This window comes from Eufriesea mexicana, unplaced genomic scaffold (assembly GCF_001483705.2).
Source record: "Eufriesea mexicana isolate 0111107269 unplaced genomic scaffold, ASM148370v2 scaffold294, whole genome shotgun sequence".
NCBI classification, from domain to species: Eukaryota; Metazoa; Arthropoda; class Insecta; order Hymenoptera; family Apidae; genus Eufriesea; species Eufriesea mexicana.
The window spans coordinates 1,271,368-1,295,968 of record NW_016908489.1 but is presented as its reverse complement, the minus strand read 5'-3'; the positions used below and the strand labels follow the sequence as shown (position 1 = coordinate 1,295,968).

Sequence of the window (24,601 nt, the reverse complement as noted above, 5' to 3'; positions counted from 1 at the left end):
ATGCCGATAAGCGGCTCTGTCAGCGGTGACAAATCATTCCAACGGGCGAGACAGTTTAGAGATATCGATGACTCGGTTTCTCGGTCCCGTCATCCACGACCTGGCCCTTGTCCATTTGGAAAACGCCACCGACTGTCCAACGCGCCCCCCTCCCCCTCTCTCGCGTGGCAAAATTTAACCTCGTAACACGAAAACGGATACTTTCGAACTTCATCCAGTTTGCCCCTCCATTCTCGCGTTCATTCAATGTTATGTAGGTTAGCTCGTTTATTTTCGCTCCTTCGATTCGTTTCGTATCTCGTCCCTCGTGAACATATTCCCGGATTAATTCCATTTTAACCAGTCGATCGATCGTTCGTTCACTTACATTGACTTAGATTGATTTACGTTGACTTACACCGGTTGTTTCCCTCCTACCGGTATTATTCGTCGGTTTTCCGTGGCCCGCGGGGTCCATCGGAATTTCCAGGCAATTTCCACGGACGAGATCCGCCATCGCGATCGGTCGTAAAATCCAAACTGTTTTGGAAAACGGAAAGGCGGGAGGGAGGGTTCCGGCGACGGGGGTACCCGGGCGATATCGGTTCGATTATTAGGAGATTCGGGGCTGGCTAGTGGGTCGTAGCCGGGACCGTGAAACGTCGGGTCAACCCGACGACCCGTCGCCATAAAATTCCTCCTCTGGTTTGCTCGCAATCTGGCAAACATTATTCGCCGGCCGTATTCAAACGCGCGCGAAAGTTGGGGGTTCGCGTATTGCTCGACACGCGAGAAAGGGTGGCGAAAGTTTCGTCGGATCTCTCGATGGCGAATCGAGCAAGTTTCCTCGCCTCTACGGGGAATTTCGACCGTACCATATGCAATGATTTCCCGTGAAATTTATATTCCTTCGCCGCCGCGAACTTGCAGCCTCGAGAATTAACTTTTACCCTCCGTGCGAGCTACTTTACCGCGAAATTTCATCGGTTCCCTGTTTAAGCTATCATAAACCGAAATCAGTTTCACCGCTACGGTAAATCCCGTTTTAGAGGCTCTCCCTCTCTCTCTTTCTCTCGCGAGTGCACGCATTGGTGGGATTCTACGATGCGATTCGATTCATCGAACACTCGGTAAATTTCCATCCATTGTCCTTGGTCCTGGCGGCTGTTCCTTGGCTAAATAGGGGAACGCGTAATCGCGCGGAGCCGAAAGGGTTCGCGACTCCGGTCCCCCCCGGTGCGGATATTTCCCGCGGCGTTTTCGAGGCGGGGCCCGGTGCACGGCCTTTCTACCCGCAATTAGCATCGGCGATGTATTCGCGTCACGTATCCGCGGGATAGTTTCTTCGCACGCGACACCACGCGAGACGTCCTTTATTTCGCTGCGTGTACGCGCAACGCGGGTCGTTGAAATTGCACGGCGAGCAACACGACGGACGCGTGGAATGAGAAATAGAAACATCTTCCACTCGGCTTCCTCCACCCGTCTGATCTTGAAAATTCGTTCCTTTGCCTTCCACAACGGGATAGTCATGCGAGCCGAACTCGCGTTCGCGAGATTTTGCTATTTCAAACGCGTCTTTCCAGGCCGCAGAGAATAGAAGTTTATTCGAAGTACAGGTGACCCTCCTATAACACGGTAGATTGGTTCCTAGAAAATTCCGTGTTGTGTGAAACATGGTGATGTAATTTCACTTTGCTTGCTGGTTCTTACCAGGTCGTTGCAAATTTCTCGGTTTGGAGCTAAACAGTTTTGCAGCCCCCTTTTGCATTTTCGACTTCTTTCGGCGGAAGGGTTTGCATTCGAGAAAAATGACTCGAGATCTTCAGCTAACAACAAACTTAGTCCTTCTTGTAATTCTTTAATGTTAAATTATTAACTGCACCATCTTCATCGGTGCTAGGGTCCTCGGAATCGATATTATTTACAGCTTCAGACGCCATTTCCATTAAATCCGTTATAGTGAAACCGTGTTATAGGAGGGTTGTTGTAGGAGGGTTGCCGCCATTTATGAATCGTGTCTCGGTTTGGAGCTAAACAGTTTTGCAGCCCCCTTTTGAATTTTCGACTTCTTTCGGCGGAAGGGTTTGCATTCGAGAAAAATAACTCGAGATCTTCAGCTAACAGCAAACTTAGTCCTTCTTGTAATTCTTTAATGTTAAATTATTAACTGCACCATCTTCATCGGTGCTAGGGTCCTCGGAATCGATATTATTTACAGCTTCAGACGCCATTTCCATTAAATCCGTTATAGTGAAATCGTGTTATAGGAGGGTTGTTGTAGGAGGGTTGCCGCCATTTATGAATCGTGTTATAACGAAACCGTGCTTTAGGATGTCGTGTTGTAGGAGGGTTGCCGCCATTTATGAATCGTGTTACAGTGAAACCGTGTTTTAGGATGTCGTGTTACATGTATAACCAGTCCAATAGTCGAATATCGATCTCGAGTATGGCTCGTGAACTTTTCGAAGAATTTTAGCAGAATTTTCGCGGAATTTTTACGACGCGTGGGATAGAATTCGCGGGGAAGATTTATGGGGAGGGATGGAAGGCATAGGTGTCACGTAATCGAAGAAGTTGTTTTGAGAGGAGTAGGGGTCCAGATAGCGGCAGGATGGCGGAATTTTGCATACAGGGTGTCGAATAAATTACCTCGACGAGCCGCGGCTGTCCGCTCGCGCGGAGGAAGAATCGGTTTCGTTCTGCGGGGATCTGTCGAGCCATAAATAATACATAACCGGGATACAGGCTGGCGGGAAAAAAGGGGAGAATCGTCGGAGGAACGTACAGTCCGGATGGAAGTCTCGGAAGAATCCCTGTTTTCGCGTCTCGAGCATCCGAAATCGAAATCACGATCGAACTTCCGGTCTTCGCGCGAGTCCGCGGAACGTGCCTTTCCTTCCCTAGCGAGAACTCGCGTTCGACGTTTCCCTCGAATCGATGCGTGGCCCCCTTGTGCCGCTCCTTTTTCCCGGAGAACTCTCCTCCTCTCTCTCTCTGTTCTCTCCTCTACTTTTCTCCGTAACGTCTCGATACGCGTAACAGTAATTGCGCGTGCAAGCGCGCGGCCCCCTCGCGAGCGGCATTACACTTTGTTGCGACCGTTGGAATTGCGTGGAAACGAAGGAACCCTGCGCTCTTCCTCCGCCACGGACCGATAACATCTTGTTTTCCAGACCCCTGCAGGGGAAATGCTCTCTGGCCGCTTTGGAATCGAGCGTGCGGCGCAACGGTTCGATAATCGAGACCTCCAGCATCGACTCCCTTTTACAATTCTTTCAAAGAAATCTTCGTTCGTAGGGGAAGAACCCCCTTGTAAAACTCGGAGCCCCGATATTCTCGTGATTTATCACCTGCACTGTGAGAAGAAGACGCGTTTAATTCGGAAGCTTCCCAATCGTGCCATTCGCGAATCCGAGTTTAGTAAATTCCAGCTAATTTTAGCTAATTTCACCTAATTTCGTCTAATTCCACCTAATTCCACCGTGGTTCGTACTATCGTCCTCCGTATCAGTCCGTAGAGCTTTGAATTTTGGAGTCCCGCGTGGCTAAGACTGGCTTCCAACACTGTCCTCCGATGGATATCCAATGGATATGGAGATCGTGTACGTATCTAGGCACCCAGTAGGAATTTCAGAATTTTCTCGATTCGGCGGAGAGGAGGTTTCTTTGTCAGGTGGCTGCCGGTTGCTATACAGTGGCCCTTTGTGCGAGGGTAGAGGCGCGGGAGTGAGCCATTGGCATTACAACGACTGCCTCCAAGGAGCCGGCCAGATTGAAGAGGGCTTCCGTCGCGCCTCGTATAACGCGAAAACCGTTCGAAAGTTAATTCGAAATTTATTCATGGACTCCGCGGGACCACTAGCTGCCTCTATATACGTCCAGACATGGCGCGAAGCTACGTGTGACTGGAACGCCGATGTTCCTCGTAGGCCTACGCGCGGCAGGGCGAGGGTGAGGCAGGGCTAAAGGAGAACACGCCGGCCCTCTATGAATACGTAATTTTATTACGATTAAGAATTAAGTCCGTATCGATCGATCGATCGGGATGCTCGGTAGTCTAGCAGGTCGACTACTTGCAAATTCGCGGAAACTCTGGGAAATTCTGGGAAATTCCGCGGGAAGAGAAAATGGCGGATAGGGTATCGATGGATGATCTGGTTTCGCTGAATGGGATCTCGAGTGGGATATCGCGTGGTCCGTGTATCGGTAGCCCAGTTTGGGAAAAGTTCGCGGTGGTCCCACAGTAAATGTTGGGCCGAGCGGCTCGAAACAAGGGGGCACGGATTTTATCGGGGAGATTTAGGTATTTCGAGTAGGTATTCAGATTTATACGCGGAACTGGCCGTTATTGCGGCCGTATATCTCGCGTGTATCCAAAAAGGGTCACGCGACGCGGCCGAGGAGCGTTTCTTTGGTGAAAACGACAATCCGAAAAGTACACGGTATCGCGGGGAAAAAGATATCGCTTGCTCGTAAAACCGGCGATATTACGCGGCCACGGGCGCGAGAGGGTTCGATCCTTCGGCGAGTGAGACGCGCGTACACTTTGCAGAAAATGCAGCGGGTGGAAGAGAGAGAAAGAGAGCGAGAGGAGCGGCGTAAAATCAGCCTATGCCGATACACACCGGCTGGATGGATTTACAGCGTAGTAATAATAAAACGCGTGGGATACGAGCGTTGCATGGGGCTTTATTAAAACGTCGCGGTTTATGGAAGCTCGAGCGGAATCGATACCCGGTTTCTTCGTTTCGTCGGATCTTTCCGCTCGAGGAACGCGACGGACTGGTCGATTCGATGAATCGTTTCTCCATGGATAAAAATACGCGTCGGGCTGACGTAACGACGCGTAACGCGAGCGAGCGAACGTCTGGAATCGAGAGGATCGTTGTCGATTACGAGTGCAATTGCGTAACGTTTGTCTCTCACGTAGGATGTTCCACGAAGGCGTGTTTATTTTTCGTATCGCGTTTAGCACAAGCTACCGGGGTTCCGATCGATCCTCCTCCTCGCGAGATCGCGTGGGCGTCGGTATCCGTTCGTTTCCGGTATCCGTCGACGAGGAGGAAACGCTACAGGTAGTTCGCGAGGCTTCGATCATCGAGTTCCATCGTGACACTGGTGTTAACATTTTACCGACCGTTAGCTATTCAACGTATAAGCACATCCGACCGGTGGCTCAGTCGCAGATTCTCCCTGGCGCCCCCCATATAAAAATGGCGAGCTTACGAAGCAACGCGACTGATACAACTGAGCAACTTAACCCTTTGCACTCGACGATGTTTTCGTTACAGAGAAATAGTAATTCGAGGATTTTCTGTCATAAAGTCGAGGATATTTTTAAAATGGCAAATAAGAAATCGCATGCAAATTAAGACGTAGAATTAATTTACTTCGACATTGCACGCACCGTTGGGTAATTTTGAATTTGATGTATTGATAAACATCGATCTTTAGAATGTAATTTAATGGTGACTCAGAGGCGCATCTCGAGTGCAAAGGGTTAAAGGGGTTGTTACGCAAGGAATAGTAAACCGTGGAAAAACTGTAGAGAAACTGTGCAAATCTTTATTCAACGGACGAATGGTCAGAACAGAACTGTTCAGGGTCTCGCAGGTCAAAAGTCGTGCTCAGAAGACTGGTGACAAAAGACAGAACATTGAGGGAAGGGATCACCCCCACACCGCTGGGATGCAGAGTTTGCTTCTCTATTGAATTTTACTATAACACTGAATAACAAATTACCGTTCATATTATGATAGTGACTGTTCATCGCCGTGACAACGGATTAATAGGCTATATAGATTGGTAAGCGTCGGTGACAAGAAGCCGATTAATAGGCCATCGGTGGGTAAAGTGTTGAGACGAATCTCCCCCGGCATCGGGGAGGGGGGGTAAAAATAAGGGGAGACAGGGAGAGAGAGAAGAGAGGATGCGTAAAGGGCCCACGAGCCGGCTATTTCCAGACGAAGATTCGGTTTCCGGCCGCGCCATCAATTTGTATAATTACTGTTTTCTCTGAAAGCAGCGCGCCACTATGGTCCCTTGTGTCCAGAAAAAACCTTCCACCCCTTTCTCCGACGAAAACGCCGAAAGACGGTCCTTTGACTCGACGCCTGGCGTCGATGTCTCGTCGCTTCGCGACAACCCCGTCCCTCTTCTCTGCGTTTGTCCCCTTTGCGATCCCGAATCGGTTCCATTATCGTAATTGGCCGAGGCGAATCGACGGATCTCAACGCTCTCGATCTCGAAGAAAAGAAGGAAAATGGGGAGAAACTCGACTCGCAAGAAAATCGGGTTAGACTCGCGAGAACGCGTCGACTTAATTCGAAGTATTCACGGTCGCACCAAGCCCTCTTACGTATGTTCATTACGTGGCTTGCGCGGTATCGGGTTCGTGAATCGACTGGCTGTCTAAGTGAATAGATGCTGATTAGGAGTTCTCACGCATCCCCGAATGGCAGGAGGAAGGCCTCTCGTTATTCGTTATTTGACTGCGCTAGTCGGCTGATCCTATCGGCCTCGAGTGCCGTCTGCATGGCTACGCTATGCTCGCCTGTGTCGATTCGCTCGTGCCCCGTGGTTCCCCTTCGGGAACCTTCTTCCCGTCTCGGTTCGCGCCTCCTCCGGTAGCTTATAATTCGATAAATATCCCCGTTACGTCGAAAATATTCCGCCACGCGATATCCGTAATGGCTTCCGCGCGTTACGCGCCTATATTGGAATCCGAAATCGATAATCGTGCCAGTACCTCTGTACGCGTTTATTTACCTCGTTAAAGAATGATCTGGGTACCAAGGTACCACGGAGTTATCGATAGGATGATAGGATCGGTGGTATTCCGTGTTAAATATCATTCTCTGGGAATCGCGGAAGGATGGGTGACCACTGGAATCTCTCGTCGGCGCCTTCGATTTCTTCCGGATGATCCCGAGTTGACCTACAACGCGTAAACTACTACTGTTTGGCCAAAATACGTGGACGGTGGCCAATCCGAGCTCGCGGACACACACGGTGGGGTTACTTTCCTCGAAATCGTTCCTGGCAACTTAACCAACCTCTATCATCATCTAGTCATCGCGGATGACTTCATCTTCTGTGAATAAAGTCCCCACACACTGCGTGCGTGCGTGGTGGTCGCTAACGATCGAAAATCCTCCTCCCTGCCAACTATATACATCCGACTATCGTGTTGACGTTGTTTCTCTTCCCGTTCTCCTCCGCCTACTTCCGTCAACAGACTTTGTCCTAGATCAGTAGTAGATCGTTCCACGAGAGAAAAGAACCCCCCCTTCGGTTTTATACCTCGCCGTGATTGGGACTACTTACTCGGTACTAGAGGAAGCGATCGTTTAACGAGGTAGATCCTGAGACACGTTGGGACACGGGAAAAAGGAATGGGAGGAATAAAAGGAGCAACGCCACTCTCGGTACTAGAGGAAGCGATCGTTTAACGAGGTAGATCCTGAGACACGTTGGGACACGGGAAAGGAATGGGAGGAATAAAAGGAGCAACGCATTGAGAATGCTAAGAGGATTACCAGAATAGGAACAACAGTCAGCGTCTAAACTTACGTGCGTTTCGTACGGCCTTGACCCGACATTTCGTGTCTTTACCTTCCCGCAGTTTCTCACCTGGAACGCGTAAACTCCGATACTCGATAATACCACGGTGACCTCGCTAAATAGAGGCTACTGTCCTTCCTGTTTGGCGGCCGTCCTCTCCACGAGCAGACGTTTCGCTCGGTAATTGCAGAACGGAGCGTTACACGGCCCACCCCTCCATCCGGTTTTTCATTTCGCCCCTTTTAGCGTCGACCTTAAAATAAACTTTGTAGCCCTGCGTCGCCGTCGTCCTCCTAGTCTTCGTCGCCATCGTCGTCGTCGTTGTCGTCGTCGCAGTCGTCTCTTCCACTCTCTACCCCCTCTGTACTTTCTTGCTCTCCTCTGCAATCCTCCCTTCCCTTTTGCTCTATGTGCGCGTCTCGTCACGCCAAGTCAGCCGAAGAAGCGGCGGCCGAAGGAAATGAAAGAGGGAGGGACGAAGGGAGAAAGAGGAGAGCGTTTCGAGAGACACCCCAAAGAGAGTTACAGCTTTCAATTTAGTACTGCAAACACTCGCCGCGAGTTAATATCTGCCTTCCATTTCCTGGTCTAACCTCGTCAGCCTAGCCCGCGGAAACGAGTTCGCGAAAGTTGTCGGACGGTTGTTCGGTAAGTCGAGAGGAGAGCTGTCTCTGCTCGTCGCTAGACCGCGACGTCGACGCGCCAAGGAACACCGTTTTTCCAGTGGAACGATTAAATCGCGAGGCCAACCGCGGGGAGAGACGCCTGTGTGTCGGTGCATGTCGGTGCACGTCGGTGCATAGCGGCGCGAGAGGACGATTACGCGTCCTTCGTTAATGTCACGCGCAAATTGGATACCGCTGGATTCGAAGTTGCGAGCGACAGGCGGCGAAGCCGAGCGATTAGAGCTGCGACGGACGCGTCGCGTTATCCTCGTCGCGATTACCGAACCCAACTCGGACGTCTTGTCGCCGCTTTCCACGTGACCGTTAGATAAACTACGGAGAAGACGACGAAGACGACGAAGAGCGCCCGGGGCGTGTGGGAACTCGAGGTACGAGCGGTGGTCGAAGGTGGAAAAATCTGACGGGTTCCAAAGTGGCGAGCTAGCGGCGAAAGCTTCGGGTACGATCGAAGGAAACGTAACGTACGGTTACGCGAATATTCTCGCTGGCAGCACTCTCGAGGCGGAGATTACAATGACGCGGTAAATAACGGTGTATGACGGTAGCGTATCACGCGAGAGGTAGCGAGAGATAGGTGGTGGCTGTCCGAACGCGCGACGCGATCTAGCGATCTAGCGATCCCACGGTTGAGTGATGTCGGTGGTGTGTCAGTCGGTGGGTTGGGATGTTGCAGGTCGCCGTGCAGCCGCGAGGATGTGAGCAAGGATGCACGCAGGATGCACGCGTGAGATCATCGTGATCGCCGGGAGATGGCCGCGCGCGTTTCAACGTGATCCCTCGAGGGAAGCAGGGAACGCGAGGGCCCGGCCACGCCGTCGAGCGATGCACTGAGGGCGACGCCAGCGGCGCGCGTCTCGAGGAGAGGATACACGAGAAGGAGGCAGCTAGGACAAGCGTTGGCGAGCCAGGACAAAGGATGGAGGAGGTGCGAGGTTCCCCGGCGCGACGCCTCTCGCAGATCCTCGACCCGATCGCGCGGCTCGCGACCGATTTCGGCTCCAACTCGGCCCCCTGCAGTCCGAGGCTAGGTGTACGGGGTCACGAGGCGACTAGCGTTGGCGGTGGTGGCATCGCGCAAACGGGGCCAGCAGCAGCAGCAGCAGCAGCAGCAGCCGAGGTCGTGGTGGCGCGTAGACAACAAACCGGAGCGGAGTCGTCGTCGTCGTCGTCGTCGACGAGTCGAGGCGGCGGGCTGCCAAGCGGAGCGGAGAGTCCTCGACTCTGGCCAAGGCAATTTCGCCAGGCGCCGGCCCCACCGCCGCGACCCAGACACGCCAACAACGCCAACAACAATCACGCCGCGGCGATCGCGGCCTCCGGAAGTCTTTCGGTTCCGGTGCATGCCAGGGACTCGCCGTACGTGAACGTGCCGAATTTGCTCTTCCAAAAGGATAATAACAAGGGGTTCGCGGACGCGGCGAGAAGCGCGGGCTACGTCGAGCTCAGGGACACGAAGCCAAAGTGTAGCCCGTACGATTTCACGTCCGAGTCGAGCGGCCACGTGGAGTACGCGGACAAACGGACGTTCGCCGCGCAGACCGACTTCGAGGGCTCCTCCTCCGACTGCTACGACGTGAAGGATCTGGCCGCGTTCGCCAGGGCCAGATCGAACTTTGACCCCGGGCCGGCGCCACAGCGCAGCGCCCACTTTGACCGAGCTTACTCGTTCTCCGGCCGACAGCCGGAGCAAACTGGCAGAATCTTCGCGGATAATCGGCTGTACGTGGATCAGAGGAACGCCGTGGCTGCGGCCGCGGCAGCCAGCTCGGACGCGAAGAAGGAGAAGCTCGAGAGCAGACCCGCTTACGGCTCGTCCAAGAGCTTCGATGGATACTCGAGCGCGGTGGAGGAGCTTAATTGGCAGGAGAGGTGCCTCGAGTTGCAGCTCGAACTGCACAGAAGCAGAAGCCAGGCCACCAGGGTGCGAGATATGCTTCGCGAGAAGGTGAGTCTGTTTACCTTGCTCTTCTCCTTTTTGCTCGACTCTTTTCCCGTTCCGACCGCGTTCCACCGGCCGGTCTCCGACTTTCGCGGAACTCCCGCGTCAACCCCGGGGGGCGATGGGGGGGGGGAAGAGATAGGTCGACCATGTCGCGAACCCGAGTTCCTCTGGAAAATTTCCAATCAACCGTGTGAGATGGTGTTCCACGGGGCCTGGGAAAATGCCGTCGCTCCGGCTGAAAGGAACGACAGCGTCTCGACCCGTATTTTCCGGCTAGTCTGCGGGGACCAATCGCGACAAACGGTCCGTGACCGAACCAATAAGCGATCCCGTTCCGTGCCGTCGGCGTCACGGCCTCTGCCCGACAACCGTTGTTCCCTGTTTCCCGCGCTGCGTCTCGCGTCCGACCATCGAACGGGACTGCGTTTCCGCGAAACGATCCGCTCACCTGGAATGGTAGTCGTTCCAGGTCGGAAAACTCACCCGATCCGTTCCATCCCGTCCGATACGAGTCCGGCTATACCGGGTTAATTTAACGCGCGTAAGTTGCTCTGGAACGGAGAGAGACTCGAAAGGAGAGGACCACCATCCGGGCACCACCCGGTCTCGTAGATTACCCAGCGATTCCACGGCAAATACCCTCCGCTCTATCGAATTCCCATCGAATACTTGCTCCGGTAGTCCGTAAAGTTGCCCGATCGCATCGGCTCGCGTGAACGGGGCTTTAGATCGCTCGCAGTGGCGCGGAGCCGCGATTCGGATCGGGAACGACGTCGAACCGGTCCTCGTTACGATCTCGGAACAATTTATACCGTTCACGGCCGGCTTTATCCGACGCTCGACATACGTCAAACGAATCGCGGCAGAGGGTGGAACCGGTCGGCGGAAGGGGAAAACGCCGCTTAGGTACATACGTCTTTAGTATGCACGGTCACGCGTCACGATTTAACGCGACCACCCTAGATAAGGCACATAGCCGCCGCTATGGAGAGCCGGGGAATGGTCTCTTTGCTCCTTCAAAACCCCTCGTGCCTCTTAAACGGGATTGGATCACTTACCGGATGAGAAGACTCCGCAGGCACCGTTTAAATCGTTGTTTCCTGCGCACCGTTCCACGTCGAAAAATCACGACAACTTCAAAACCGTCCGTCCGCCATTTCGTATCGAAATAGCAGAAACGACTAATCGTTCCATCGTAATCGCGCCATCTACTATCTCATTCCTCGGCGTTACTTCCGTAGCGCCACCTTAGTTCGTCATGGATGGAATCCATGGCAATTCTTTTAACCCCTTGCACTGTTTTCACGAGTCTGACTCGTGATGAAAATTCTAGGCCAAACTTGAATATCACGAGTGAGGCCCGTTGTATGATTTCATGCCATACGTGGATATCACGAGTCTGGCACGCGATCGACGTATTGGGCCAAACACGAATAACACGAGTCTGACTCGTGCTCGACATTTCGGGCCAAACACGAATATCACGAGTCCCACTCGTTATCGACATTTCGGACCAAACATGTTTATGTGAAATGGACTCACGGCTATCTCGCACTCGATCCGTAAGACATCGTGTTTCAAATTTCGACACTCAGTCTCCTCCCTAACCTAACCATTCGGGCGCGCGGATTTGGCACGGCCTTTTCCGAGTTTCAGCGTAGCGCGAGGGGTTAATCGGGAAATTTTTCCGCTCGAAACGTCGAGCAGCGTCGACTCGCTGCTGGGAATAGTGGTAAAATCAGCTGACGAGAGAGCCTCGACCGTGGCTCCTTATCGCTTTCGTATCGCGAGTCGAAGCCCGTTACGCGCAGCTTGCATCACCGCTGGATCGTTGTCCTGATTGACGTAACGTTTGTTTACAGCGCGGCCGGCTTCGAGATTCGAGGTTACGCGCGCAACTTTCCCGACGTTTCCGCGCCGTTCCGCACGCGTTGTCGAGCCTCGTCGCGAAATCCGACGACTGCTAGGAAGCTCGCAGAGTGTTCCCCGTTCTTCCTGTACCTCTCTTTCGAATCATCGCGGACCATCTCCGCGAAAGCTCGGACGTTAAAGGACGACGAAGGTCGGATTATCTGCGGCGAGGCGCCGTTTCCCTTCGGGTGGGAGCTGTTTCGTCGCCAGGCATGCCGGTCGAGCGGTAATCCCTCCGGGTGGCCGAATCGATAAATAGCCGCGCTTAATTGGAAGCCCACACCGGTCCTAACGAGCAGAAATTACGAGGAGAAATTACGCGGAGAGATTACGAGCGGACGCGTAATCCGCGCGCGTCTCGCCGCCGGAGAGGCCGCAGACCAGCAATGGTCCCGCGAATTCGGTGTCGGCGGCCGGATCGATGGGGGGTGGTGTCGCGCACGTACACGCGGGGGCAGTTTCCTGGAAATTGCTCACGTGCTGCGAGAGTTGACCTTTCGTCGCGTGACAAGGGCCTACATTCCGCGTTCACGGTCGCGCCACGGAAATAGTTCAACCGGCAGGGCGAAGGGGTCGGGGACGGGGTCGGAGGAGATAGCGGGTCGGCTATCCGCGTATCGCGCTCTTTAAAGCCTCTTCAAAGGGCACTAACGAGTAACGGCCTCGTAAAAAAATTAACAGCACTCGCGCGCTTCCGGCGCGATACGATTTCCCTGCCGGCTGAAAGCCCTCTGGTGGCGGCGACGGCAGCCATGACCACGATGACGACGATGACGATGACGCGTGTGTCGCGTGTGCTGCGGTGAAAAGAGCGAGGGAAAATACAGCGGGAGGTTTCGCGAAAATTCGCGTCGCGACGTCGAACGTGGCTTTTCCGCGAGTGGAATTTCCCCGGCTTTCCCGCTTCTTCCTTTCCCGACGTTTTCACCGCGGCGTCGAACGGTCGCCCGGCTGAGCGTTAATGCAGACAAACTGCGAGCGAGAAAGGGTGAGAACGGGCGCGTGTGTAGCCGGAGAGATGCGAGAGGAGGGTATGAAACGCTGACGAGAATTCGGCGAGCCGCGCACGGTCGGAAATTATACTGCCGCCTCCACGGACCCGCCATATTTCCACGTTTTTGCCAGCCTGTCCCTCGCGTTCCACCCTCTTTCCGGCCACGGCTTTTATTCCCACCCCCCGAAAACATCCAGTTAAACGGGGAATCGGTAAATATCGCCACGCGGATCGGACGCGTTCGTACGTGTCGACGAACTGGACTTTCGTCGCCTCTTCCACCCCCTCGCTCTTCTCTCTGTCTCTCCCGTCTCGTTTTCCGTTCTCGCCCGTCGCGAAAGGGTGGACACGATGACGTGGGGGGTAGTCGTCGATAAATTAACATCGATTCAACCAGCTGTACACCGATTCGCGAAAACGCTCGTGACAAGCTTTCGACTATGCACGAATAAATTACACGGCGCAATTTCTCCGAGAGACGAGAAGAGAGGGAGGTTAGGCGCGAATCCAAAATGGCGGGCAGTCTGCCGAGTATCAAACTGCGTCGCGGAAAATGCGAGGGTCTAAGCCAAACCGCGTGGAAAATCTCTCCTCTTGCTCCCGCGACGAGTTCTCGGTCGAGTTCTTAACCTCGGCTTGATCTTCGTTAGAATTTCTAATTTGCCTGGCCACGGTCGTCGCGCGATATCTACACCTGGCCGAGATGAGAGCGACGCTTCGAGTGCCGATTCTTCCACAGCCAGCTGTCGTTCCTCCCCTTTTGCGTCCTCGATCCCTTTGTCTACCGGTCGTGGTTCTCGTCGTTATCTCGTTCCGCATCGCGACGTCGGCTCTCCGTTTTGTCATCTTTGTTCGAACGAGTGGCGTTCTCGTTTCCGCGTCGGTTGGTCGCGGATTTCGCGGCCGCGCGACGCCTGACGTCGCAGCTTCGGAACTGTGTCAGGCTGCGCGGGGTGGTGGGCCTCGGGCTAATAACTCAGACCGGTTAGGTCGTTCGGTATCGACTCGATTAATCTCGCTCGGAGCAACTATCGGGATTTAGTCAGTTGCTTCGACTCTGTTTGCTCTGCTCGCTCTTTGACCCTAGCTACTGATCAACTCGAAAAACTGCTCTTCCCTCTTTCGCCGAGCACCCCCCGATTAATCCTCTCTGCCAACGCGTCGTTGCGCCACCGATTTTCCCGTTGTCGACGTCCTCGTGCTCGCTAAAAGGGTTAATTTGCGCGGAAACATGGCCGAGACGGTCGAAATGACGCGTCTAGCTGGCTTGTCTAGCTGGCGACAGCTCGTTATCCGGGCGACGATGACAGGCCCGAACCAGGACGCGCCTAAGCAAATATCGCGGCGTTAGTACACGCGTGTGCACACAGGTAGCCGGCGATATATTGTTCCGGCGTGCTATTAATATTGCATTCCATCGGAATGGCGTGCACAGCGTGGCGCTTCACATATATAAAGGTCCGTATCAATATTGATTCGCCGGCGACGGCGTGAATGGAGGACCCCGTGCAAACAGACGAGCCTTCTGCCGCGCGGATTTCAAAAGGCTGCGCCTCCTCGACGGCTCGAGCGGCAGGCAGAAGCCTCCTTTTCCACCGTTTTCAGACCTATTTACGGATGAAACGGATGTTAACTCGGCGTCCCGCTCCTCTCTGTCGCCGTCAACGGAAAGGATATCGAAAGCTGAGCGAGGATGACGAGCAGCCTTCCGATCCATCGAGGCTCGCCTTGCTTCCGCGTGCTTTCAGGCAATATCGAAAATTCAACGCTCCTACGCCACTGTCTTTTTCTCCATCCCCGTTTCGCGTTATCGCCATCTTTCCGTGCTTCTTCCTTTTCTTTTCTTTTTCCCGCTCGGATCGGTAGCCAATGCTCGGGGACTAGCGTGGGTCCGCAGCGTGGACGGGAGGACGTGAGTGGCGAGGCAACGAGGCTAACGAGATTACTCGCATCGCGCGGTACTTGGGTGGTCGCGCGAACCGATTCGCGCGAACGCGTTCGGGAAACGAGTTTTGACGTTTCGGGTGATTCTTCGCGAACGTAACGAGCCGCGTCCCGCGTGCTCCCGACACCTTCGATGTTTGCATTTGCGCGCAGCCCCATTGAACCCGAATAAAATTGCCGGCTGGAATCAGGGTGGCATCCGCGCGCGCTCGTCGTTCGATGTTCATGGCCGGTGGTGACCACAACTTTTCATTAAAATCCCCGTTGACGCGTGTTCGCGCGTAAAACTCCGAAAATAACCAGCCGCGATATATTTATTCCCTTGGAAATATCGCAACAACCACCACCGCGTGCAAATGGGTTCTCGCTTCTTGGAAACCGCGAATAACGCACGAAAACGAGCGGTTTTACGTAACGATGGACGTCAGCGGGAAATTATCGTTGCTTTCGTGACCAGGGCCGTGGAGCGAATTTCAATGCCAAACTGGAAGACAAACGGAGGGGAATAATTGCATGACTCGCACGAATTCCTTCCAAGATTCGAGGACGACCCGCTTTAATATCGATCACGCCGACCGCCTTTCCTCCGTTTTTCCTTTCTATCGTTTCAAACGCCCCTCGTCCCCCTTCTCCTCTTCTCCGGCTGCCCGCGAGAATCTTGGCGCCGTCCCCGTCTCCCTTCTCCGTAGATAAGGCCACGAGCGTGACTTATCGATGCCCGCTGTACGCTCCTCGCCGAGGCATTATGCAACAGGACCGCGGAGGGGAAAGACCAAGAGGGAGGCGCGCAGAACTCTCCGCTAGTGGCGCTCTATTGATACAGATGACGGCCCTGTATATACCGAATGCTCGTGGGACCTATACGACTCAGCCACCCGTTACATTACCGTGAAATATTCCCCATTATCTTGATTTGTATACCTAGCCGAGTGTCCCCACAGCGTGTCCGTCAGTTCGTTGATTCGCTCGCGCTCCGCTCATTAACGTTTCATCGTAATGGATCGCTCGATTATCCCGCGCGCGATCAGTCACGTCACTTTCCGTTTCGTCGCGTAGCACGTGCGTGGCACCCGATTCTTCGTCCCGTTCCAGCCAAACGATCACACCCCTCGCGATCCTCCCCATTTTTCTCTCGCCTCTCTACGTCGTCGCGCTACCACCCTCGTCCGACGTCTTCGGGCCCCAAAACCTTTATTATTACGAAAATGCCCGTAGAAATTCGCGTTTATTCGTTTTCCTCGTCAGTGAAAAGATGGCGTCGGGGAGGAAACGCGAGTCAGTTCCGGTGGTCGTTTATCGGTCCGCGGTTCTCTTCCGGCGCCGTTTCTTTGCTGTTTCGCGTGGGCTTAGACTCCGTGGTGTCAGGGCATCGCGCCAAAGACACGTCGGCCGAAGGAGACCGCGGAGTAGGGTGTCTCTAATTGGTCCCATCCAAGAGGCCGTCTCAAAGAGAGAATGCACACACCACCTCGTACACGTGTTCCGGACGAGAGGGTGCACGGCGAGGGGTTGGCGCGGCTGTCTCCGTAGGAAGCGAGACGACGCAGGTACGATAGGACAGAGAGACGCGCGGACGTAGTATCTGGCTCGTTTTCAAAAGCCCGCGACGTCCTTTATCTCGTTCCGTTTCATTTCCTGCGCCACGCGACGGACCAGCGATATTTATCGGAGCGCAACTTTTCCAAATTAATATCGGTGACAGTCCGTTGAAATTCTCCGCGCTCCCACCGGCTATTCCCGGCCGACCGTCACGGGGCACGTCGTAGGAGGCATCCTCTTTGACGATCCGCGAAACAACGATCCCGGATATTAACGGGCCGAAATCCCGCTCGAATTAACCCACCTGCGAGTTACGTTCCACCTACGATCCAATTTTCCCCCCCGCCCCGCCCCCCTCCCCCCGCGATTGCCTTCAGTGTATACGCGTACCTACCCCCTAGCGTATCTGCGCCGTCGTGACCGCCGAATTGGCCGAAACGAATGCACCGGCTGGCTAATGAAAGCGGGGCGTGTGTTCGGCATCGGCGAAGAAACTACGACCAGGTCGCGCTGATACACGAGTCGTGTCGCTCGTTAGAGTCCCGGTCACCTGTACGCCGTATTTTTCCCATTTTCCGCGTGTCTGTGTCTGCCCGCCGCCACAGTCGAGGGTCTCTCTTTCTGTTCGAGGCACAGACAGGAAGAGCGACTCGACTCGGTTCCTTTCGTGGCATGGAACCCTCAAAAGTCCCTCGGCCCACTCGTCGCGGCCACTCCGACGACGGAGGGACGGAGAGACACGCATACACGCGTACACCTACGGGGTGTCTCGTTTTAATCCACTCCGGTGTGCGTCTGCCGTGGAAAGCGGACTGGAAAATTGCTTTCTCGAGCAGCAGTGGCTTCCTTCGAATCGCCCGAATGCTTCCGCGATACTCGATCACCCTCCACCTCTGTCGAATAAACCGCTTTATTATTACCTCCGCGACGTCTCGAGACGCTCCAAGATTCCACGGGTAATAAAGAACGGGGTAGTCGGCGATTCGTAATTATTCGACACCCCGTACAGGGGTTACGGAGGAACGGAAAGCAGGGGGAGACGGAAAATTACGATCTGCGAACTCCTCGTTGTAACCGACTACTACGTCGGATTGCATGGCACCGAGAAGCCCGGACATCGTGTCCAATTAGTAGCCAAGGCAGCGGGGGAAACTTTAACGAAATTCGAGTTCGGAGAATTCGCGTCTCAATTAAAACTTCGCGTGCCACGACACGGGGTCGTTCCACGGCGTCGATCCGGCCCGCGCTCATTCCGGGGAACACCCGGCACCGCGACTTCGTCTCGATTTTTAGATCCGCATCACGCTTCGAGTCATCGCCGCATTTAGCTCGTTTCTCTTGAAATAATCGCCACGACCCGTGCCAAATTTCGCTCCATACGAATTAAGAAATCGCCCGACAAGGTTCATCCGCCAACCAGCCGAGCGAAAGTTCCCATTTTCCGCTACATTTTTCGCTACCCCCGCCGGACCGCGTGCCAAAATGCGTCCGTAGTTTCGAATTCGCGATTCCCCCGGTCCAGCTAGCTGAGAGAGAATGCGCGAACGCGCTAACAACGCGACCCGACTCACCCATGCAAATGAGCCGAGCACGTTAACGCCGGTTACGCGACCACGGTAAACATCGACGTTTATCTTTACGCTCGCTCCGTCCTCTTAAAGTCAAACAAGAGATACGTCGCGCGTTATCGCCCAGCACCTTGCGCGTGTCGTCTCCGCGCGTGATATTCCGCTCGGAGGAATGAGCAACGAGCGTGCGTCAGCAGTCTCGACGAGGATCGAACTCGATCGATGATCAGTGTTTCGTACGAACCCTTTTTAACCCTTTGCACTCGAGAGGCTACTCTCAGTCACCGTTTAATCAAACTCTAGAGGTCGTTGTTAATTAATTATCTGACATTTAAAATTGTCCAACGACGCGTGGAATATCGAATAATTCTGTATCTTACAATTAATTTCCACTTCTTAGCTACCGTTTTCAAAATATCGCCGACTTTATGGCAGCAAGTCTTCCAATTACTGTGTTTCTGTAACGAAAAGATCACCGACTGCAAAGGGTTAACACATTGTTAACCAGTGATCAGTTACCTCGTCTTTTCCTGTCAAACGATGTTGACAGATAACGAGTCGAGAAATTTATGAACCCCAGGGCGATATAGAATATTGCGTGAGAAAGTGATTTTGAAGATTGGATTACAAAGTAATAGCCGGTGACACGACATAGTTTCTATGTAAAATTGCCAGTCAACAAAGTGTTAACACGTGGAGTTTTAACAGCCAGCCCGTTTCACTTGCCGTCCCGTTCAGGCCCAGACTCGACTGTCAAATGAGCCACTGGCGCCGGGCAAAGTGTTCATAAAACTCGGAAACACTGTACCAATTGCTATAACAGGAATTCCCAAACGTTGGGTCAAAAATGACGAAGAATTTAACACCAAAAGTTGGCACTTTTTGATCCTAGTTTGGGCCGGTCTCAGCGGATTGGCTGGGTCCGAGTGGAAAATCTAGCGCCGGTCCCTGGGGAAGGGGTCAAATGAGGTTTACGTCCTCTTACAAACGTAAACTAGTTATTTGAGATTTTTACAAGAGTCTATTTCCATCTAATACAAGAGTGGATATGTTTACAGTGTTGGTTTGGTTTTTCAATATGTCTGTTCCCCTGTCTTCGTGTGTTTTATAAGTTCGGGGGTTGCTGTCATTGGTTGTCGAAGCGTCTAAGTGATGGGTGTATTTCTTCCTATTGACGGTATGTTGGTTGGAGAAGTGTGCATTGGGATTATGAGTAAAAAGAAATAACTATCTTTATTCTATCCTAAGGAAGGTATATGAAATGTATTCTGACTGTTCGCATGGAGAGTCGAAACTAGAGTGAAGAAAAAGAGTATGCGAATCTAGCTTGTCCTGGTTCCCTATTATTTATCTAACGCATTCCCGGAACCTCTTCAGTGCATAGTTTAAAGATATTCTTCCTAAGAGATTGATTTTTGTGAAATTGTCAATTTGTTTTTCGGGCTTTGGGAAATTTTAATCTTTCTTACAGGGGGCGACACAGGATTTCGGATAATGAAATAGACCCATGTTGCATAGAAATTTTGTTGCGTTTTAAACGAAACAAAATTAGTATATTTTTACTAATAAAGGAATCACATTTCACTGAATTTGTTGTTGTAGAGGTTGACTCAAATAGTCTAACTCTCGCGAAAATCCATGTTGAATGTTGGCAACACAAGTTTATACATTTATAACATTTGTCGAAGCTATTACCAACTGCTTTACGTAAATAAAACGAAATATAAACCTATGCAGATGCAACTATCGCAATATTTCAAAGTGTGACTAAAAATGTCCCACCATGCGTTACGATGCATCAAAAAGGTGGGACACTTTTGATCCCAGCGTGCCCCAAAGAGTTAACTCAGTTGGGTATTTTAGGAGGTCCATATGTCCATGAGTCGTGGGACTCTGGTCGTAAAAGAGTAAACCGTTGCCCCCTCGACTAGGGTCTTCTGTCTTCGGGGGGTAAACGTAGGAAATATAGTATATTCGGATTCGGGTCTTTCGACGAAGATGAAGGTTCAGAAGGACTCGAGTTAATTATCTGTCTGTCTGTCTATGGAGGATTTGCGAGCCTTTATTAAGGATTAGATCGAGTGATAGATTGGGGTAGCATAAGGGTCCGCGAGTTGGAGAATGAATGCAGGGAATGAGCAATCAGCCTCGGAGTGTCGTGTACGAAAGAAAATCGCTTGCCTCTATTCGCGTATGCCTCCTGGTGGAAATCGACTTCCCGAGGAACAAGGTATCCGTCTATCCCGTGGAGCTCTCGAGAAATCGCGAGAATTCCTTGGACGAGCTCGAAGGGCTCGTCGTCCCGTTCCTCCATGGAGTCTTCGCGACTTCCGGTGCTTCTTTCGCGAGAAGAGGGACCGGAGATTTTCCCCGACTGGTAGTAGCGGGGTCGGAGAATTTTGTCCTCGTCGTTTTAAAATATTTCTTGCTCTCTCTTCTTCCTTTTTCCACGTCTGCCGGCGCCCCGCGATCGAGAGCATGGCCGGAAGTCCGCCGAATTCGATCCTTTATTTGCGGAGCGCCTGGCGAAACGGAGAAGGGAGGCAGCAGCACTTTCGACGCGACTTCTCGATCCTCCGCGTTCGCGGAGCGTCGGTGTGGGTGGCTGCCGGCGCCACGACGCCGGGCGTCTTGTCTGTCGGGGAAAGTTCCACGCCAATAAGCGACCGCGTCTGAATAAATCGAGTCTCGCTCGAACTGGACCACCCTCTGACTTTCCTCGCTGCGCGACGCTGCATCGGCCAGACGAACGAGCTCGGCGTCCATTTAGAATAGACTCCTTCTTCCTTCTCCCTCGTCTTTCCTCCTCTCGGTTTTTCCTCTTCCCGGTAGCCAGGAATCATCGAGTTTCCGCGAACGGGACGAAATCATCGGGAAGATTCGTCGGACCGGTCGACGTGGAAAAATATGGCTGTCCGTGGAGCTGAGACGGGGTCTCTGGCGGAACCAGCGGGGTCGGTGCGGTTAAAATTCTCGCTACAGGCTCGTAAAGACGAAAGCTTTGCGGTCTCTAGTAAATACGAATTAAGGGAGGCAACGTGGGCGGAGAGGCGAGGCGAGCTCGCCGAGACTTTGCAAGTCGAAAAAGTTCCCGATGCGGAATCGTCTTTTATGGGTCTCGGATCTTCTCTGCTCCTCAGGCAGTCCGTTTTTATTACGACCTCGCGGCCATTTATCGGCATCTTCGGTCTCCTGATTATCCCCGCGTAAAGGGCACGACACCGCGAGCTACAGGAGCATCGGCAGCTTTTCCAAGGATCCGAGTACTCGAATGGTTGGAAATTAAATAGGAACTCGTACCACGACGTCCACGACGTTGGCCTCGTAGCCCCACGTATCCAGTACGAAGCTTACCTCGTTGCAGGGATTTTCCACTCCCTCGAGAAACGGCTACACGTTTTCGTTGCACGCAGTTAAGGTACGTGTACCGGAATCTTTGCCGAAAGTCCGAGATTAAAGCGTTGTAGTCCGTTCAGACCTGTTCCAGCTGGAATGATCAAAGCCTCGGCGAACTTCCTCTCGACGTTTCTTCCGGGTCCTGTTTGACGAGGGTTCCTTTTGCCTCGGATCACATGCCCGTCTGTGCTTCGTCTCGACAAACGGATATTACCTCGACCATCGCGCGTTTCGCTCCCCTGTTCGCGGTTCGTACTTCGATTACTACCGTGCTTCTACGTCTGCACTCTGGAAGTTTAGCTAAATACCACGGTGGAACCGCGACACGCGAAACAGGGGGGTCGAAAGTTTGCTCGCAGCGCGATTATTCTACCGACAATTTTCTCCAGTTCTTCGTTACGCGCGTAGACTCAGATGGGTCCCTCCGATCCAAACAGATCCCACCTCGCGAGACCGTGATCGCGAGGCGCTATTTCGCGGTGCAAACTTCAAACATATTTCTGTCAGAGCGTAAGCTCGCAAGTTCGGTCCTTAAAGCTCGCCGTTTAAACCACGTCGGTGGAATTTTCACGGGACTCGCGAGAGGCACTCGTGAATTCCCAGGGAATTTCTACGCCGGGAACGATTTAGCCAAGGAAGAATCGCCGGGGTGCACGTGCCGGGGCGTCTGATTAAGTATCCACGAACCGCAAGCCGTGTACTAATACGTCAGTGGCCGGCTGGATCCGAGGCAGTCGATTTCGCACGTACGGTCCACCCTCGAGCCAGTGATAAAATCCTATCGACAAACCTGTCCACAATACCCTTTGGATACACGTCTTCCCCGGCCTTTTACAGGCCGACGAACGAGCGGTGTCGTCTTCTCCCACGGGCGACGAATTTCACCGGGACGCAGCGCGAGTGAGTAGCTACCACGCCGACGACCACGACGACGACGAAATTGGAAAGCCGTGGCTTTCCGGAATGAGATTCGGACGGTCCGAGTGGCGCGGCGATATCCCGCCGGGGGGATCCCTTTGTGACTAATTTCCCCAACCTTCCTGCCCCTCCTCCCCGAATCGAATCTCCGTGAAAACGCGCAGGACGAAAGGGAAATAGAGACAATTCCGTTCCCCGACCTTTTACGTCCGCCAGTTTCATTATCTCCCGCCGATCCAATCTCGCGCCGATTTATTTTTACTTATGCAGATCATCGTTATTATTATCCAGCGAGAGGAGCCTCGCTCTAGCCTTCTTGGCACCGTTGGAAATCCAGCCCCAAACACCGAGCATCGATCAAGCCCGGTTTAACCCTTCTTTCCGGCCCTCCGTTGTCTCGTAATCGTAAATCGGGGGGCCTTCCTCGTCCCCCGTTCGCACCTGTGCGACACCCTCTTCGCTGAGCGACCGAGTTTGGAAAAATCCAGCACGCGGTGGTGAGATTCCTCGCGTGATCGCGTGGTCGTTGCATCGAGTGATCTATTCCCAACAGCGCGTCGCTTTCTTCTCACCCTGTTCCACCCCGTGCATGATCGATACTGGGCCGCAGTGCGGTCGCCACGAGCTTATGAATTCCATCTCGCGGATCGCGAAGCAAGTTCGCTCGAACCCTCGTCATCGAGCTCTACTGCCTCGAGTAATTTTCCTCCTCGTCCGTCTCTTCCACTCCGGGTGATTAGTGCTGGCTTCTCCGTCGACTATGGACCATCGGACCGTGTCCGCCGTACGCTAATTTCGCCAACGACGACAGGTCGGATATAAACTCGCGACGAAGCAGGATCTCCCTCGACGATCGAGCACAGGAAGGTATCGGACGAGCGAGAAGCGTCGAGAAGGTCGTTCCGCGTAGCGAATAAAACTTCTCCCTCGCCCTCTGCGCGCGTGTACGCGTGTCCGAGTCGGTTCCCCAGGTCGAGACGAAACTGCCACGCGTAAGCACCGAGGAATAATCCAGCCCTGGACTTTTTACCGTGCTCGCACGCTACCCTCCGACAGTCTCGCTGCGCTCCGGCCAGCACGCTGGAGGATACGTAAATCTGGAAGAAAACGCTGCTCGGAGAAGACGGAGGGAAGGAACGGTTTCACAGTCGAGGGACGACGAGCGCACACGGAGGGCTCATTTGACCAGACGTACGATAAAGCTCGTGTCTAACGGGCCGAACCTCCCACCCCGTCCCATCGGCCCCTTTACGAGCGGATTCTTTGTATAAGGGTTGCTCGTATGTCCTCCGACACCCCCCAGCTCGCGATTCAACAGGCAGCAAATTGCGCCTGCACTCGCGACCGAGCGAGAACGGTAACGAGATCGCAAACGACGCACCCCCTAATACACTCCGCCTGATACACGAGTCTTCTTTCCACCCCCTTCGGATGTCGTAGCAGGAATTCCACCCAAGCGCCTAGGTACGACAGATATCGTCGACGACTCTCGGGGATGACTCTTCTCCCCGTCGCCTAGTCTTCGTTCAGAGGCGTGTCTCGTTTTCGATAGACCCCCCCGGTTGATAGCCTCGGCATAGAGCTCTCTCCGGGGCATCGATTTTTACGTCCCGATTGCCGCGAGTCCGCCGTCGTGTTTCCGTCCGCCATCGCCATCGCCATCGCTATCGCGGGGTTGAATGAAAAGCGATCGGCATCAGGTCCAGGTGTCTGGTCCGAAAATAGTAGTGGGCCGGACGACAATTCCGGGGGTAATTCCTCGCCGGAGCAATGTAATCTACTTTTGACGCGGGGACAGCCACTCGTCGCGCGTTTATTGGATCGCGACGGCTCGTAAAAGCTGTCGCGGCGCGATCGATCGGCGAGGATTTTTCGGCGTGTACGCGCGCACCAGCCCGTCCGTTTCAGCGTTGTATCCCGGCTATCGAATAGAGCCAATGGCTGTCGCGGATCGTCCATCGAGCAGCCGATAGGAACGCTCGCAAAGGCGGACCTCTATGAGCGCCGCGCACACACCGGTGATCGGCGTATTGTCGCGAATACGATTACGACGGGTTACCGAGCGAAACGGGAAGAATTGATATCGCGATATCGCGCCGATACGTTACCGGGATTGCGAGAGGGGGGGCCCGTCATTGGGATCGCCGGTGTGTCGTTA

General features: G+C 53.5%; 1 protein-coding gene across 5 annotated transcripts in view; it reads left to right on the top strand.

Moving 5' to 3' along the window:
• The window catches only part of LOC108556077 (uncharacterized protein CG43867), a 110,437-nt gene that overhangs the window by 4,841 nt on the left and 80,995 nt on the right, over positions 1-24,601 (top strand). For all 5 annotated transcript variants that reach the window (XM_017912007.1, XM_017912005.1, XM_017912004.1 and 2 more), the window contains exon 2: positions 8,905-10,176. In XM_017912007.1, coding sequence (XP_017767496.1) covers positions 9,148-10,176 — 1,029 coding nt within the window. In that variant the 5' untranslated portion in view covers positions 8,905-9,147. The remainder of the gene's footprint in view (positions 1-8,904; positions 10,177-24,601) is intronic.